This window comes from Pseudopipra pipra, chromosome 9, assembly GCF_036250125.1.
Source record: "Pseudopipra pipra isolate bDixPip1 chromosome 9, bDixPip1.hap1, whole genome shotgun sequence".
Classification (NCBI taxonomy): Eukaryota; Metazoa; Chordata; class Aves; order Passeriformes; family Pipridae; genus Pseudopipra; species Pseudopipra pipra.
Genome location: NC_087557.1, coordinates 7,568,371 through 7,584,590, shown reverse-complemented (window position 1 = coordinate 7,584,590; position 16,220 = coordinate 7,568,371). Strand labels below are relative to the sequence as shown.

Here is a 16,220-nt window from a genome sequence, read left to right as displayed (position 1 = left end):
GCTCCCTGCAGCCCTATGATTGCCAGTGGCCACTGCCTGTTGCCTGCTTTGGAATTCTCTGAACTATGTTCTCTGCTTTGTTTCTTTGTCACTTCCTATTTGTTTTGCATTTACTTATCTCACCCTCTGCCTAAAAACAGAGTGTCTTTTAAAACTGCACAATATTCTATATTTAATATGAAGTTATACATTTAAATTCTGGCATATGATTATTACTTATCACCTTAGTTTAGACTATTTTACCCAATGCCATCTATTTTGGGTGTTTTCATGTGGCAATCATTAGCCTTCTATTCACTGAAATCTAAGTTGCATACAGCCTTTGTGGCTGTTTGGAAACCTGAAGAAACTCATGTAGGTTGCCTGCTATACAGAAATCCTCAAGAAATATTAGATTAAGCAATGTAATGTAATCTAATTCAGCTACTTCCATCTAAATTCAAACTGTCAGTCAGTAATTTTTTTCTTCAGGTGGTTTCTGCATGAAGTTACTTCTGTGTAAGGAAATGTTATTGTTCTGAGGAGCCATTTTAATTTGAGTGAGAGGTTCTATGCAAATATTATTCCCCAGGGTTGTTGAGTACACACATTTGTCAAGCATACACATCCAGGGCTTTGTGGTTCTCTCCTCTTATGTTACTCATCTCCTAGTAGACCAAGGAACAGAGCATGCTGATTATATCTTCTCCAGAGCTCTCTGGAACATCTTTTTTCCGCTGAAGCATAGTATATGTTTCACTAGTGAGATGCTGTGTGTTTCTGCTGACCATAGTGTTAACCCTAAAATAAGACAGGAATAGTATGAAAGCTACAACATCCCTTGAGCAGTTTGTTGGGTTTGGATCGTGTGATCTTCACAAGTGCTGCCTATTACTTTACCTATATTAATGTCTATTGTAAATGGTAAATCACATCTTAACTACTCAATACATCTTTGCAGAGTTCAGCTAGTTCTGATTCAGAGATCAGACTTGGATCATGGGAACTCTTTTCATCCAATCTGTATAAATGACGTGTAGAATCCTTTCTCTTTGCTCATTATGAGGCTTTATGGCAACAAGGCCAGAAGTTCTTTTAACGTGTAGGACCTGTGCTTCCTGCAGGACCTGTAATCAAACAAAGTCACGTGGCTGCAAGATTTTTGGAAAAGGAATTGCCTGACTGATAATATATGAATCCAAGTGCTGAAGTTACTCGTGTCTGTAAAACATATAAGTAGTACTGATCTGGAAATGACCGTTTAACTGTTAACATAGTTTATATTGGAGAAACATCAGAAAAACTGATTTAATATATCAAAGAACAAGATCTGTTTACTTTTCAAATTACAACATGCATTTTGATTTTTTTCACCACCTTTATGCTGTGCCAATGAATCTGTAAACTACCTAATGCCACAGTTTTTAGTACACATCTAGCTTCCAGCTAGCCCTCAGAGAGAAACTGCTATATTAAAGTTTTAATTAATTGCCTCTAATGTTATTCAACTTACTTTGCACTGTTACACAAAATATTCATATATAAATAGGGACGAAGTTGTTTATACATCAGAAACATTTCAAACATGAATGCCTTTGCTATGATGACATACCTTTTTTTCTCTCGGCATGAAAAGTTATTTCCCTGCCTTTGCTATACTTTGCTGTTTTAATGTATCAGAGTATGAAATCTTATACTTGCACAAACTCTTCCTGTTTGCCTTGTTTAAAAAGCTTAATTTAGCAGTTCCATTTGTAAGGGTAATTTTCCGAATTTCTTGACTTGTTCTTTTGTTTCATCATTTTCTCATAGTGTAGATAGTCTTAGTACCCTTTGGCTGTGCCTGTGCTGCTTGTGTTAGTGCCTGACTCCCTTTTTTATACATACTTGGGCAAACAGTTGCTGTGGTTTCTACCAGAAAAAGCTCCTTTGATTAAGGGGTGGAAAACATTACTCACAAAACTTGGACAATACATGCAAGATTTCAATGAAGTAAAGCACGGTTTCATGTCATTACTGCTGATCAGTAGAGATGTCAAGATAATTTCTGTGTAAACAGACTGTCAGTGGTGCATCAGAGTCCAAAGTTCTTTATATGAAATCTAAAGTCCACGTTGAAATGAGACAAAAGGCACAAGCATTGCATTGAAAACAAGTTTCATCTTCCTACAGGAGAGCATTATGAAGCACTTTGGGCTGCCATGAGTGAAGCTTTATTTTCTGCTCTGACCCATTAGTGTCAGGCCTTTATGTGCTTCTAACTGGTCAACCTGCTCTTGCACAGCATCTGAGGGATGTTAGACCAGAATTCTCTTTAAACTTGTATGAGGTCCCCTGTCATTCTTCTCATAGCTGTTGCCCAGATTATGGCCTCCTTTTAAATTGGGACTTGGGTTATCTATATTTTGCTTATTCTTCTCCAGCCAGGTGTTTCAAGGCAGCTGTGCAGAGCAATAGCACTGAAGTTGCTGTTTGTGCCAGTGGTAGATTTGTTCCTAGTGATATTGGGGCTTTGAGAGTAAGTGCTACCTCAACTAATTGCTGCAAATTAGTCGTGGAAGGGGATATTTCCAGGGAGTTTTCTGTTCTTCCTGGGGTAGTTGTGACTTGTGATCTCTGAGGATTTGCCAGTGCCTATAAAGTGCAGACTGACACTATTGAGAGGGCAAGGTTGGTCATCTCCTTGCTCCATCTGGCAGCCCAGTTGTGTGCAGTGATATTTCTTTCAATCTTGTCTCTCTGTTCTGACTCATTTCTTTTCTTTTTACAGAGCCTCCTAGGCAAAGCATGAGCTGTGTAGAATTGGAACTTCAGTTGAAGCTTGAGCCTACAATAATACAGTGCACTCATTTATTTTATTGCAGCTCACCCTACTGGTATGCAGCCTTTGTGTGTGAGGATGTACACCAGTTTCCCCACAGTAAGGGTTCTGCTAGGGAGGAAATTTATGTGGTGTGCTCACCCACAGCAGAACCTTGTGTTTGAGCAGGGCAGCATCAGACACATGAGACTTGGCCTTGTGCTATTGGCTCCTTGCTATTTGGCAAGGACAAATATCCCCATGTGATCTATTTTCTATGGGTTGCTATTTCATTAAATCTTATTTTGTATTCTTCATAATTTTACACAGGATTTTGGAGTATTTTATTCTATTTCTATATTGGGAATGAGAAGGGGCAAATATCTATGCAATGTGACTGAGCTGATTATTCAAATAACCACAACAGTGACATGTTTTGACTTTCTCACATACCTCCTCAAACATCATACTTCTGATGTCTCATATAGAGGCAGTTATATGCTAAAAGCATCTGAGGGCTGGAACTTGACAAGCTAAATATGGCTATAAACAATTTCATTTGTAGAACTACTTAAAGTTAAATAAGAAAAAAAGCAGCACGTTAATAACATTGGCTCTGGAGAAGTTACAGAATGAAAATCCCAATTATGTTGATAGTCTCCAGTAGTGATTTGAACCAGTATTTAACTACTTGATTTACATATGTTTTGTAAAAACCTTGTATGTATAGATAGGTACATGTGCAAGTTCTTTTGCAAAAGCCTAAATCTATCTTATTTTTGTAATAAATTTCATTGGCATGAAATGACAGTGCATCTAAATTCTCAATATTAAAATTAATGATAATGAACTACTTAGGGCTGTTTTTTCTATCAAATGATGTTCAGGAGACCATATATGACCAGATATGACATATCTTTGTAGGTTTGAATTGTGCAGAGACTGAGGATCAGTAACTAATGACTTTATGTTCACATATTTTTCTTTTACATATTGCAGACATAAAGAAATAGCGTAATATTTCTTGAATTGAAATAAACTTGTTTTGGGGTTTTCTCTCTAAGTTTGTTTTTACTATTAAGTTGAAGAAAATACTTTTGCAAACCTCTCTTGACTTGTACAGTGGGAGGATATTTAGGTACAGGACTTGTTGCTTATTTCATATCTGCAGTTTTGTTGTATTCTTGACCGTGCTCTAAAGCATCATTTGAAATGTAATGGTTATCCACAGGCACTTAGCATTGCCTGAGTCCCCTAGCATTGGGTGACTGACCTGCTGGAAAATGTGTCCTTGGGTCAGTGTAGAGGAACTGTAAAACCAGAGAATTTGTTTGGGTGGGAAGCCCTCAGAAACCTGAGAGACCCTAAAAGGCAGTGGGTACATTCCTGGCTGCCATCTCCGTGCCTCCCAGCCAGTACAAGGTTTCTTCTTGCTCTTGACAGAACTGCTGCCATTCAAACCTGTTCCTACTTCATTAAACTTGTTGCAAATATGATTTTACAATTTGTTTCTGACTCAGCTCTCTTCACTACCATCATTCATAGCTTGATACCCAGAATGTTACCTATATACTTCTGTTTTTAAAGCCCATAGGAGTGGAAATTTTAGTCATTAACCAGGTGTGCAGCTTCACTGAAATACTGTGATTTAACCAAAATCATACGCTTCCTTTTATTGCATCTATATTCCACTAGAGGTCATCTGGTACCACTCTGAAGAAAGAGGTTGAACTGTGGTGTTCATCAGCTCAAACTGGCCTCATGAAGGGTGGATGTGGGTGCAGGCTCTGTGGACACTCTGCAGTGCCATTGATGGATGGTCTCATTTAGCCTCAAAGACTCCTTGTGCAGATGGGTGAGACACTGAGATCAGCAGGAAACTGAGATATAGTTGGAACAGGCAGGTTGACATGGCTTCTGAAAGGGCCATTCCTTTGAATTTCTTGTGTTGCCATCTGCATGGGCACAGAACAGCTTTAGTGTCATGAGGGGATGTGCTACCTAGGAATTGATCATTGGCTGGACATCCTTTTCAGAAAAGAAAATGATGAGGAAAATTGAAAAGTACAAAAAATTAGAAGATGGCTATATCATACCAGAGCTGCTGAATTTGTCAATTGTCAGACCTGTTCTTTTCTAGGGATTCGCTCTTAGTTGCCAGCTAGTTTAGAACATGTATGCTGACCATCTTGATTGGAACAATTTTTGCTTTTAGTGAGGATAATGCTCCCAGATGAGTTCTTGCTCAGTCTTCTATTTCCTTTTCTGTTTTCTTGCATTCACATACCTAGTATCACCTCTTAACTTTCATGCCTTCTCTTTGGGTTTTTTTCCTCCTGCTGTTATATTAATTATTTCCCATTTGTGTTTCTATTTTAATGTTCCTCTGCTCAATAAACATCTCACCCACCTACATCTGTTTTGCACTAATGCATGTGGAAGTGCTGTCTGTCTCATTCTCTGTGTTGTACCCATTCTTTCCATCTACCCACATGCTCCCTTGCCTGCACATTTCCACCCTTCCTTCTGCAGTGCACCCACACACTGGCACTCATGAATGCCAGGGACACTGCTTGTTGGGGCTTGCCTGGTGCTCAGGTCCCACAAGGGCATGTTAAATAGGGACACCCAGGATGGGCCTAGAGGTCCAGGTCTGAGCACAGGAAAAGCAGTTAGAACAGTAAGATGCCTTTGTTAATCTTGAGGTGAGCACAAAGTGGATACTCTGATCTAGCTGCTGCTCATCCTTACTGCTGTTTGAGTGGCTGTAGTGCAGAAATAATGGATCAATGTTCTTGCTTCTCCCTTAGTACAACCTTAGATGTTTCTAGCAGAGAGTCCCGTTTCTCTAATTACATCTGACTTGGTGGCTTTGGCAGATTTTGTTGGGAGCTTTCTTGCTATACATATGAAAATAGCCTCAAGAAAAGTTAGGTTCAGTGTGCAACAAAGGTCTGCTCACAGGGCAACAGGGAACAGTGTGCACAGGTTCAACTCCTTACAATAAGTCACAACAATCAGTAAGTTGTCTGCAAATATAGAGATGATGCAGTGGTTTGGTTCTGGGTAGAAGTAGCCAAGGCCTGCTAGTAGTTACTGACTGAAGAATTTCAATAGTTTCTGTATTCATGGCTTTAGGTTTTAACAATAAAGTTGGACAAATCTTAACATTGTGACTGGTTTCTGCAAGCTGTTAACTATTGTCTGCTGAGTGAGAACAGATTCAAGTCTAGATAGCACTTTTGGAAGTCTCACCTCAGTTGTACTGTGTGACCTTTCTCTTCCTTTTTTCTTCCTAATACTGTGATGTCATTGTGTGAGCCTGATATCCTGCAGCTATTGCAGTAGGAAAAGACATCGTGTCATTAGAAACTTGGACTGATTTTTAAATGAATTTTCAACCCACTCCTTCAATCAGGCTTCCTGGAGGAGCATACTGTGGTCTGGGTATGATGCACTGCATACCCTGAACTCTGTCAGACTCTGCATTCCCACACAAAGCTCTGCAGTGAGCAGGGTTAATCACACCACCTGCAGGGGCACTCATTTTGAAGATCCTGGTTCTCCATCTTGCCACTCTGTTTATGTCAAGTTATCAATTATGGTGTGGGCCAAGTTGGTCAGAACACTTGACTGTGTTAATCCAGGGCCCCTGTATCCTGTTGTTCCAGCTGAACTTTGGGCTCTGTTTGAACATCCAGAGTGTGTTCACTGTTTCCTCAGACTGGCATGAACAAGCACGCTGCCTTACTCAAACTTGTGGCTGGTTGAATTCTGTTCAATATTGAGTCTCTTCTCTATATCTTAAGTTGGCTTCTTGACCTTCATGGTTGACAAATCATTTGCTACAGTAAATGTAGTACAGACTTTTTCCATAAGTAGTATGGAAATCATGGGTTACTGAGTTATTACTCTTATGCAAAGAGTGTTTGTTTTATTTTTGAAGCTTGTTCTCTAATAGCAGAAGCCCTCCAACCACAGTAACTTGAAAAAAAACCAAACCCCTTGTGACTCAAGTCAAGTTTGTAGGCAGCTGTGCTGTCACTTCAGTACTTTGGCTGCATAACAAACTTTGAAGAGAAGCATTGCTAATCTGCTCTGTTTCTCTCTGCACACAAGTCTAGAGTGGTCCTGAAAGATTTACATTCCTGCATTTCATGTTCTACTCAAGCTATTTCTAATTTTATTAGTGAAAGGGACCATATGAGGGCTGGTCTCCAAACTGGTTTAGATAAGTGCTTTAAGGCTGTGTGGTGCTTAGGCTGCTTGAGGAAATTGCAGGGAAATACTCAGTAGAATGTAAATGTTGATCATCTTTGGGGTCTTTCAAGAGAGTACCTTCTGGAGATGCTTTGAGAAATGAGGGGGAATGAGTTTATTTCCAAAGAAGGCACACTGATTCATGATTGATGTAAATCCTCTTTTTGTGACTTAAAACCTTTGAAGCTGTATCTATCCAAGCAAAGAGAAGAAGAGGAGGCTCAGGGGAGACCTCATCACTCTCTACAACTCCCTGAAAGGAGGTTGTAGCCAGGAGGGGTTCGTCTCTTCTCCCAGGCAGCTCTCAGTAAGACAACAGGGCACAGTCTTAAGCTGTGCCAGGGGAGGTTCAGGTTAGATATTAGGAAGAAATTCTTTACAGAGAGGGTAATCAGGCACTGGAATGGGCTGCCCAGGGAGGTGGTGGATTCTCCATCCCTGGAGGTTTTTAAGATGAGACTGGATGTGGCACTTGGTGCCATGGTCTGGTAACCACGGCGGTGTTGGATCAAGTGTTGGACTTGATGATCTCAGAGGTCCCTTCCAACCCAACTGATTCTGTGATTCCAAAGCCAGGGGATAACTTTAGCTCCCCTCTGACCTTGTTTCTGAGCATCCAATAAAAATTTAAATCATCCCATGATTAATTAACCAAGAACTTCTTTCGCAATTTCTGCCTGTGTTTAATGACTAAAGATGTAATTTCAAAAAGCTTCATTTATAGACATTACACACTCTGATACAATCAACCTATGTCCCTGAATGGAAGATGAGAAAATCTAATTTTTCCATCTTCTGTCATCTATTTTTGCTTTTCAAACTCATTTCACTACTATAAAGGAGGTGACATCTGGAAAGCCTGCTGCTGCAGAGCGTGGGCAGGGAGAGGTGGCACAGAGGAGTCTAAGCGCTGAATCTGTACTGTGTATCACTATCTCAGCTTCAGTTTCCTTCCTGCTTCACTGTGCACAATGATACAATGTCTCCACTACCAGGTTTCCATGGATGGCCTATTCACTATATGGGAGAGATTGGTACTATGTTACACCATGGCTTATTTGGGAAAATATTAAAAACACCTGTTTCAGTGAATTAATTTTTTCCAAATTGGAGAGGTTGAAGTTGGTCTTCTAAATTCACATTTGGGGTCTGCTGGACCCTTGAGTCCTTCTGTAAAGAAAACTGCAGCAAAGTTAATTCACTCCAAAAGTATACTCGAAGATGGTACAGTAATTGATTTTTACACTGGAACACTTGCAAACAATGAAAATGTTTCCTTCAGGGCCAAGGCAGAACACATAAAGAAAAGTCTGAGTCACTACTGTCAAATCTTAAAGCTTCTCCATGTACTGCATCCTGTTTTCCTACACTCTTCTGTATCTGATGGTCAGTCTGATTCAACTGCTTCTCTTAGAGACAGTGAATGGAACAGCAAATATCCATTCTTTTATTGTGTGCTTTTTCCAGAAAGGGAAAGCTAAATCTAGTTTAAAAAAAAAAAAAAAGGCACAACCCACAGCTGTGAAACCAATCTGTGATATTGGGGCTATTCATGTGCGTGAGTGGAGGGAGGAGATGAGTAGTGCATGCACCTTGTAAATAAACCAAGGATCACAGAAAGTACTGAGTTCCTCTGATCTGTATGTTCCACTGTTTTTCTGAGTCCAGAGAACCTCTGTTTAGGCAGTATTTAAAAAAAAAAAAAAAAAGGAATTCACTGCAAAATAAGCATTGTATACTGCATTTAAAAAAAAATTAATAGAAATACCTATCTCTGAACCATTTTAAAACATGTAAGTATTCTTAACTGTCTTAAAGTAATGTAAAATTTCTTTCACGTGTACTGTTGGACTACTACTTACAGCTTCTTTTATAAAGTATGGATGACACTGTAAATTGTCATAAAATATATCCAGATCTCTCGGACCTTGTTTAAACACTAGTTTTGTATAGCCCTGCTATAGCAACAGATGTATAATACTGGGTGTATGACAGCACCCCAGAGCCAGGTCTGAATTTCTGCTATACTGTTTATTGCTTTGTGAAACGTGGTCGTGTTGCCAGGGGACGCTGGAGTGGGCTGGAATATCTCTGGAATTAACAACCTGGGTGATTGACCTCTGCAGTTGATTTTGGGTTTGTACTGCAAATAAGGTGAAAGACTAAGAAATATGCCAAGGTTGGGGTTTATGGAGTGGAATCGTTTCTTTTTGATCAAGGAAAAACCTTTCAATTCTCTCACTGTACCAAATCGTGAAGTAGGGAGAGATGTATGTGGAAGAGAGGCAAAAGTCTCTTCTTCCCTTCTAAAATACTCTGGTCTGTGCTAGCTGTATAATACAAGTCATTCTACAGTCCTCTCTGCCAGCAACAAACCATTGAAAAATAAATGAGAACTCTAACTATCCATGCTATGAAATATGATTTTAGTCAGAAATTTCATACAGGTGCTTGGCTAAATTGTAGCAAAATTGTAAAACTGCAGGGGAAGCAAATGAAGACTGTGGCCATACTAATTTAAGGGATTTACAGTCAAAAGAACAATGTTACTTGAAGGCAGTGTCTGTTCAGAGAGTAGCTGATATTTCATAGTTCTCTTTTGTCTTCTCTGAGGTTGAAGTAATGCAAGAAGTGCCATTTGGTCCGTGTCTGTGTCAGAACAAACATCATGATCCACCTTGTGTGGGAGGCATATTCGTTGCTCCTGCTTCACAGAAATTAGATTTATTCGTAGTGATCCTGGGAAATTATTTCATGTAAGAGTGCCAGCTGGAGATTGCTTTACATTGTTTCAGGAGCATTCAGGTTTTGCAGTCAGACTTCCTCAGGTATACGCATTTAGCAATAATACTGCAAGACCAGATTCTTTTCTTCTGCATTTTTTGGCCCTGAAAGGAGGAAAATGTGATTTGCAGTGGCTTCCAGCTCCAACAATTGGTGATGGTGGAAGCTGGCAGCGTTTGCCGTTTTGCTCTGTTCCTTCCAGCTGTTTTGCTTGTAACATAGATTTTTTTTGTTCTCCCTTGGAGGTCCCAAAGTCCCCAAAGGGTGGCAGCAAGAACACACGGTCTGTTCTCGCCATGAGATGACGTCTCTGGGTTTATAGCTTCTCCATTTGGTGAGGAATAACAGAGTGGGCCTGACTAAGCTCATGTTATTTTGGAAAAATGGAAAATGTGAGAAAATCTTGTATTGCCACCCATGTGATACCGGTATCTCATGATGGTAACTCACTAAGACCAGGGCAGTCTTTGATTTATTTTTCATTGTAAACTCTAATGTCACAAGATCTCAAACACTTTAGTTTTGGTGGTACTCATGTTCATAGTTACATAGTTCAAGCATAATCGCACAACTTTTCTTCTTTTACTTTAGTTCTCATCACTACCCACTGTGGTACAGGCCACTCAACATTTGCAGTGAAATCATGTGATCTTTGATGCTAGTATTGGTATTGTAAGGTACAGTCTGGATCTTGCCAAGGTGGTGAGCAAGCAATGGGACTCCTGGTGAGCCTCACTGATTGCTGCCTCTCTGCATAAGCAACCATGGGTGATCTGTGTGCTCAACACATCATTAGTGTCAAAAGGGGATTGAACTGTGAGTTCAGTGGTTAAACAATTTCTGTATCTGAGCTTTGTTTGAAGTGCTGGTAGCTGGGGCAGTATGAAAAACAGGGAGGAAGTTCAGACCTGCTCCTCTTTTTTGTTTGTTTGTTCTTTCTTGGGGGTTGTGAGGATGGATCTGTGTCAGTCAGGATCACCCACTCCAGAAAACTAAGGTTATGGTTGTGTAAAATGGATAAAAAGAGACAAGTCCTGGTGGCAAAATTAATATTTGGATACCAGGATGAGTAGTGGTACAGTGGGATGGAAGGGGATCATGTTTCAATACTTCAGTAATTATGGTTGAAAGATCACTTAAAATAAGATACAAAATGACAATAAAACTTTATTTTTAAGTAGATCTCATTGAAGAGTTGCTTATTATTTTGCAATAAATTAAACAGCAAAGATGCTACATACCTGCCTGTTGAGTACAAACTTATTAAAAGTACAGCTTATATAATTCTTATATAATTTAAAACATAAATTTTAACACATGTCAATTTATAATATATTTACATAGCACAATAGCATCGTGGAGCTCACACTCACACTTATTAACACTTCACAGATTTTTATGACAGCTATCAGTCTTGTCTGAACGTTTTCTCGTTATGCACAAAATTGTCAGTCATCCTTGTTTTTCTTCTGAACTTGATAATCTTTTCCCATTACTCAGCTTGATAGTCTTGCACTTCCCAATAATCAGCAGTTCTTTGGGATCTAAGATTTGTTTCAATGTTCATAGTGTAGTTCAAACAACAAATAGTATCCATATCCTGTCTTGACTCCATGGTGTATGGGAGGAGAGGATTTTCTCCCTGTGCTGCTCTCACCCTTGTGACAGCCTTGCCAGTTTTTATCCTGCATTGTCTTGGCTGTGGAGCTTTTTGCATCTCCCTCGTACTCTTCCTCCCAAGGCAGGGATTTTCCTTGCCGAGATCCAACCACCCTGAAGGATCTTGTCAGGATACTCTACATAGAGTTTACCTGGCTCTTCACTGCCTCAAACACTTTATTTTGAAGTGTTGGGTTGCAGCTGGTTCAAAAGGTTCAGGTAGGTTTTGGATTTTAAAAATCTGGGATATGAATCCCTTTCCATAAGGGTGTACACTGTTTTCTGGGCTTCATCAAAACTTGTGTGAGTTGGGTCTTGAGCCTTTTTGGCTGTTGCTTCTCTCATCTGATAGTCAATATTGATCTGGAAAGGAAAAACCAAATGCCATTGAAAACTTAAAAATGTACTCTCTATATCTAATGTTTTCAGCCTTAGAACTCAGTGTGATGGTTCAATGTCAGAACTGCAAACTGAGGGAATTTAGGTACTTATATTCCAGTTAGGCACTGAAATTGCTGTTCATTATAGAAGTGCAGTTTCTTATGGAGTCAGAAGTAATACAGCTCAACAATGGACTACTTGGAGGAACAGCCTCCAGTTAAAGAGAGAAACCTTGTGTTGATTGTCTCCAGTTTGAAATATGACCAACATACAGAACTTTCAATTTTCTAGAAGGTCCGCATATTTTAAAAGACAAGAAATTACCCATGGTGCTTCTGCTAGCAAAACTCTAGGGATCTACAGACACCATCAGTAATTCAAACTGGGCTGACTCAGCAAGAAGCATCATGTGCTAAGCTGCTGAGGCCTTTGCTGAGCTCTGCTATTGGTGCTGCCAAGTACCGGCCTGTATCCTGTGACTCTGTTTGTGAGATCTGATAATCTTATGGCTGAAGACAGCAGTGATGCAAGTATGGTCATGAAAACATATGTCTATCTCTTCCTCTTATGTAACTGAGTGAATGTGTGAGTACGTCAGTGAAGCTACACTTCTATTTTCTCACTGTCCAGAATCCCTGTACTGTAACACTGCACTGACTGACTCTGTACATACCTGTTTAATAGCATCTGACTGAACAAACTCCTCATAAATCCTCTCTGCTTTGCCATGTAACTGATCAGACTTGGTTTTCTTGTAATCCTCACAAGCCAACCAGAACTCGATGTTTTCCTCGCTGAACTCTGACTTCAGGAACTCCCGAAAGACACCTTGACCACCTAAAGCCAAACACAAATACATCTTCACTTATTGACCAGAAAGGATAAAGTAAATAGCAGGAGTTGTATTGAAATCTGATATAAAATCTTGCCAAAATACACTGTTCTTCCCTTCTTCACCATACTACAGATAGTCTAATATTAAGACTGGTGAGAGTCTTCATAGTAATGTTCAGTGTTTTTAGATCTAGACCCTGAGTACCATATTATATCAGTGGGTTCTAGTCCTTCCTGAACAGACTGTCTTATGGTACAAGTGGAAAGAAAATTCCAAGTTACACTAATGTATTATCCAAGGATAGAAGACTGAACTAAAAGCACTGAAATGAGCTATTTGGGGGTTATTTGCTATACTGAAAATGGAAAGAAGAAAAAAATCGACTTGGAAACAAAGCTGTACTTGTGGCCATGGCGAGAGCTGTAAAAAACTGGAACGCAGCTGGCCATTCTCTGGCAGTGTTTATATAATGCTACAGCTTTGCCTATTTGGTGAGGTTGGACAAAAGTTTGTCCTCAGAGTCATATTGAAGTAATAGACTTACTTTGGCTGGCCAAGAGCTTTTCCAAAGACTGTGACCACTGAATAACTTCCTCTGTAGAAAGCCTAAGGTGACAAGAGAAAGAAAAACTTTAAGCAAGAAGTCATGGGGGTTTTTTTGCACATCTGAAGGAGATAAATTTTATTATTATATTCTAGGAATATGTATACCAGGTATTTACTAAACTTATGGTTTTCTCATAATTTGAGACCCTGGAGACAGCCTATTTTCAGGAAAATAATCAGAGATGGAAAAATGTGCAACTATGATGTTGTCCTGAATTCAGTTTCCAGGAAGATAAGCTTCTACTGTGATTGCAGTAAAGTAATTTTGTACCTGTACTTCTATCCCCAAATTTCTGCAAGAATGATAATACCTCCTGCTCTTCACTTAAGTGTGAAGCACCGCTTCTTGTAAATCTTTAGAGAATAGATACCAATGTCCTTCTGATGAAAATGGATTTAACTGAGGTGTCTTCTCCCTCACTATTTTATGTAAATACATCAAATCACTAAGAAAACATCTCTAACTCCATGAATAGTTTCTATTTACTAATGTTCACCTCTCTTGCAGTTTGGAAATTCTAGGCATTATTATAATATTTGTTGTTCTACTAGTTTAGAAATGAAGTAGTTTATTACATTGTAAACTAGCTATAGTTATATTTTATAACTTGTTTTATCTCAGTACTTACATGACATTTCTAGTGTTGGAAGTCTTGATCCCAGATTCAATATGTGGTACCATGCACTTCAAATAGTTTTTGAGATCTGCACCACTGAAACAATGAACAGACATTTTTGTAATCCATTAAAATTACAGTTGCATTTAAATTCCACTTAAATTTTCTTCAAACTTTTAAACAGAGACAGACAGGTCCATCCTATGACTGAAGTCTGGGAAGCTACGTACCCAAGCAATTTTTTTGAAAAGACTAAGAGGCCCCCCCGTATCCAAATCTACTTCTGATTACTTAAAGCAATCAATTAATTGATATGCCTCAGCTCATGCCTTTTTTAATGTTGCTGCAGTCGTGGGCTTTGAGCAGGCTTTTGCAGTCATCTAGCCTGAAACACAGTGCTAATTCTTAATCTCCAAGATTAGCGGAGTGCTATTTTCACTTCTAATACATTAAAGTTTGTACGAGTTGTATATACTTACAAAGACTTTTGCTTCTTTTTATGGATTTTGCCTTCTGCAAGCTTGCAGTCTTCTCTTCCATTTAATTCAGTCATGTTGTGAGAAAAAAAAAATCCTGGCATTTTACTTAACTTCAGTGTGAAGCGACTTTTGCAGTGATAATCCTCCAAGCACCAAATGTCAGCTCCCTGCCTCTGCTGCTGCCTTTTATTGACGCAGGCAGACCTTCTAGCTGGTGTGAACAGATCTGTTTATCATGTATCCTCACCACAAACTGGAAGTTCCCTTTTTTCAGTGCACAGTGACGTGAGTCTTTTGAGAAAGAAAACAGACAGCGGTGTCTTGTGGTCGAAGTTAAACCGGATGACACTGTGTGTGTCTGTTACCCAAGAAAAAAAAAAGAATCCCCTCTAGAACTTTGAATCCTTGTCCCTTTCTGATTGGTACTTGCAAATCAGAAATATTTCTTGGTTTTATCAAATGAGGTGCAAATACTGCAGTCTTTTTCTTCGTAAAATTCATCTGTTACATGCCCATGACCTGAAATTTTCAATTAATTAGGTGGGTTTAGCAGAATACCAGAAAAAAGTACTTTAAGATACTCCAGTATTAAAGTTCCATATGCAACAAGTTATATGAGAGTCACCAATTATGTTTCAAACTAGAATATTATATTGGACAGAGGCATCTGGTTTGTTTAGATATGTGCTGTGAAAATATTTAGAAGTGATTTTCATAGGAAAGGGTTTTGAAGCAGCAAGAACTTATTTAATTTGGTGTAATTTTACCAAGTCAGATTATTTGGAAGCACACTGCCATATTTCAGGAACACTTCCATAATTTTAAGTGACTTGGCACGTATAAATATTAAGTTAAAGAGCTGCTGTTGTAACCACAGTGTGAATATTACAGCAGGTTTGAGGGAGGTGTGCGTTTTTTGTGCATACTTAAGTTCCATTGCAAAGAAGAAACCATGGATATAAAACAAGATGAAGAATTAATTGTAACTCTCTGTCTAGGATGATGATTTAGATGTTGAAGTACTTGATCTGGTCCCTGGGCATCCCAATTTCTACTTGATTGCTTGTTGGGTTTTTTTTTTTGTATTGGTGGTTTTGTATTGTTTTGTTTTTCTGTGACATTTTGAAGATTTTGTTGTACTAAATAACACGTACAACTTTGATTACTTATAAATAGCTCATGACTGATGCGAGCAGGGCTGCATACGATCGTGGTAACTGCTCACACATCTACAACTTCCTAGTGAGGTGTGATGCAAAGGACTGGGAGACCAAAAGCTGTCTGCAGACAGCTGTGCACGCAAGGACACACCGTCTGCATCAGGGTGGTTTTAACCGCAGGAGGCTCCCGATCCTCAGTGTTTAGTGACACAAATGCATCTGCATAAGTCGTACTGCAGGAAATATTTATCTCCGTGCTATCAGGTAAACACTGACCTTTGTGCAGCAGAGATATTCACCAACTGCTCTTAGCCGCCCTGAATAAGGCTAAAAAGGAAGAAAGAGATGTTATCAGTACTGTGTGTGTTTTCGTACCCAGCGTGCTGGGCTTTGACATTCAGCCCCCTCAGCACCTCACTGTGTTTCCTCAGTTAGTAGCCGTCCTTAGTGAATTGCTGGGAGGGTTTTAGAGGTGCTGCATCCAAACTCATCTCACAAAGGTGCAATAAAAGGGTAAAAGGCGACAGACAAAAGTCACATCGAGGGGGGGAAAAACCGAAATCACTATTTCCTATCATATCTCCCGGTACTTTGTAGCCTGAGGCTAGAAGCAGGGCAATGTCTTGAACTTACAATTACAAGCTGGTATAAACAAGCCAC

The 16,220-nt window shown here is 39.4% G+C and overlaps 1 protein-coding gene across 1 annotated transcript; it reads right to left on the bottom strand.

Moving 5' to 3' along the window:
• Window positions 1–10,965: 10,965 nt before the first annotated feature.
• RGS1 (regulator of G protein signaling 1) lies at window positions 10,966–14,630 on the bottom strand. The gene is made up of 5 exons (XM_064664427.1): window positions 14,401–14,630; window positions 13,934–14,017; window positions 13,243–13,304; window positions 12,537–12,700; window positions 10,966–11,845 (listed from the first exon to the last, which is right to left on the bottom strand). The coding sequence occupies exons 1-5, from the start codon at window positions 14,499–14,501 to the stop codon at window positions 11,660–11,662; spliced, it is 597 nt and encodes a 198-aa protein (XP_064520497.1). The 5' UTR covers window positions 14,502–14,630; the 3' UTR covers window positions 10,966–11,659.
• Window positions 14,631–16,220: the final 1,590 nt, after the last annotated feature.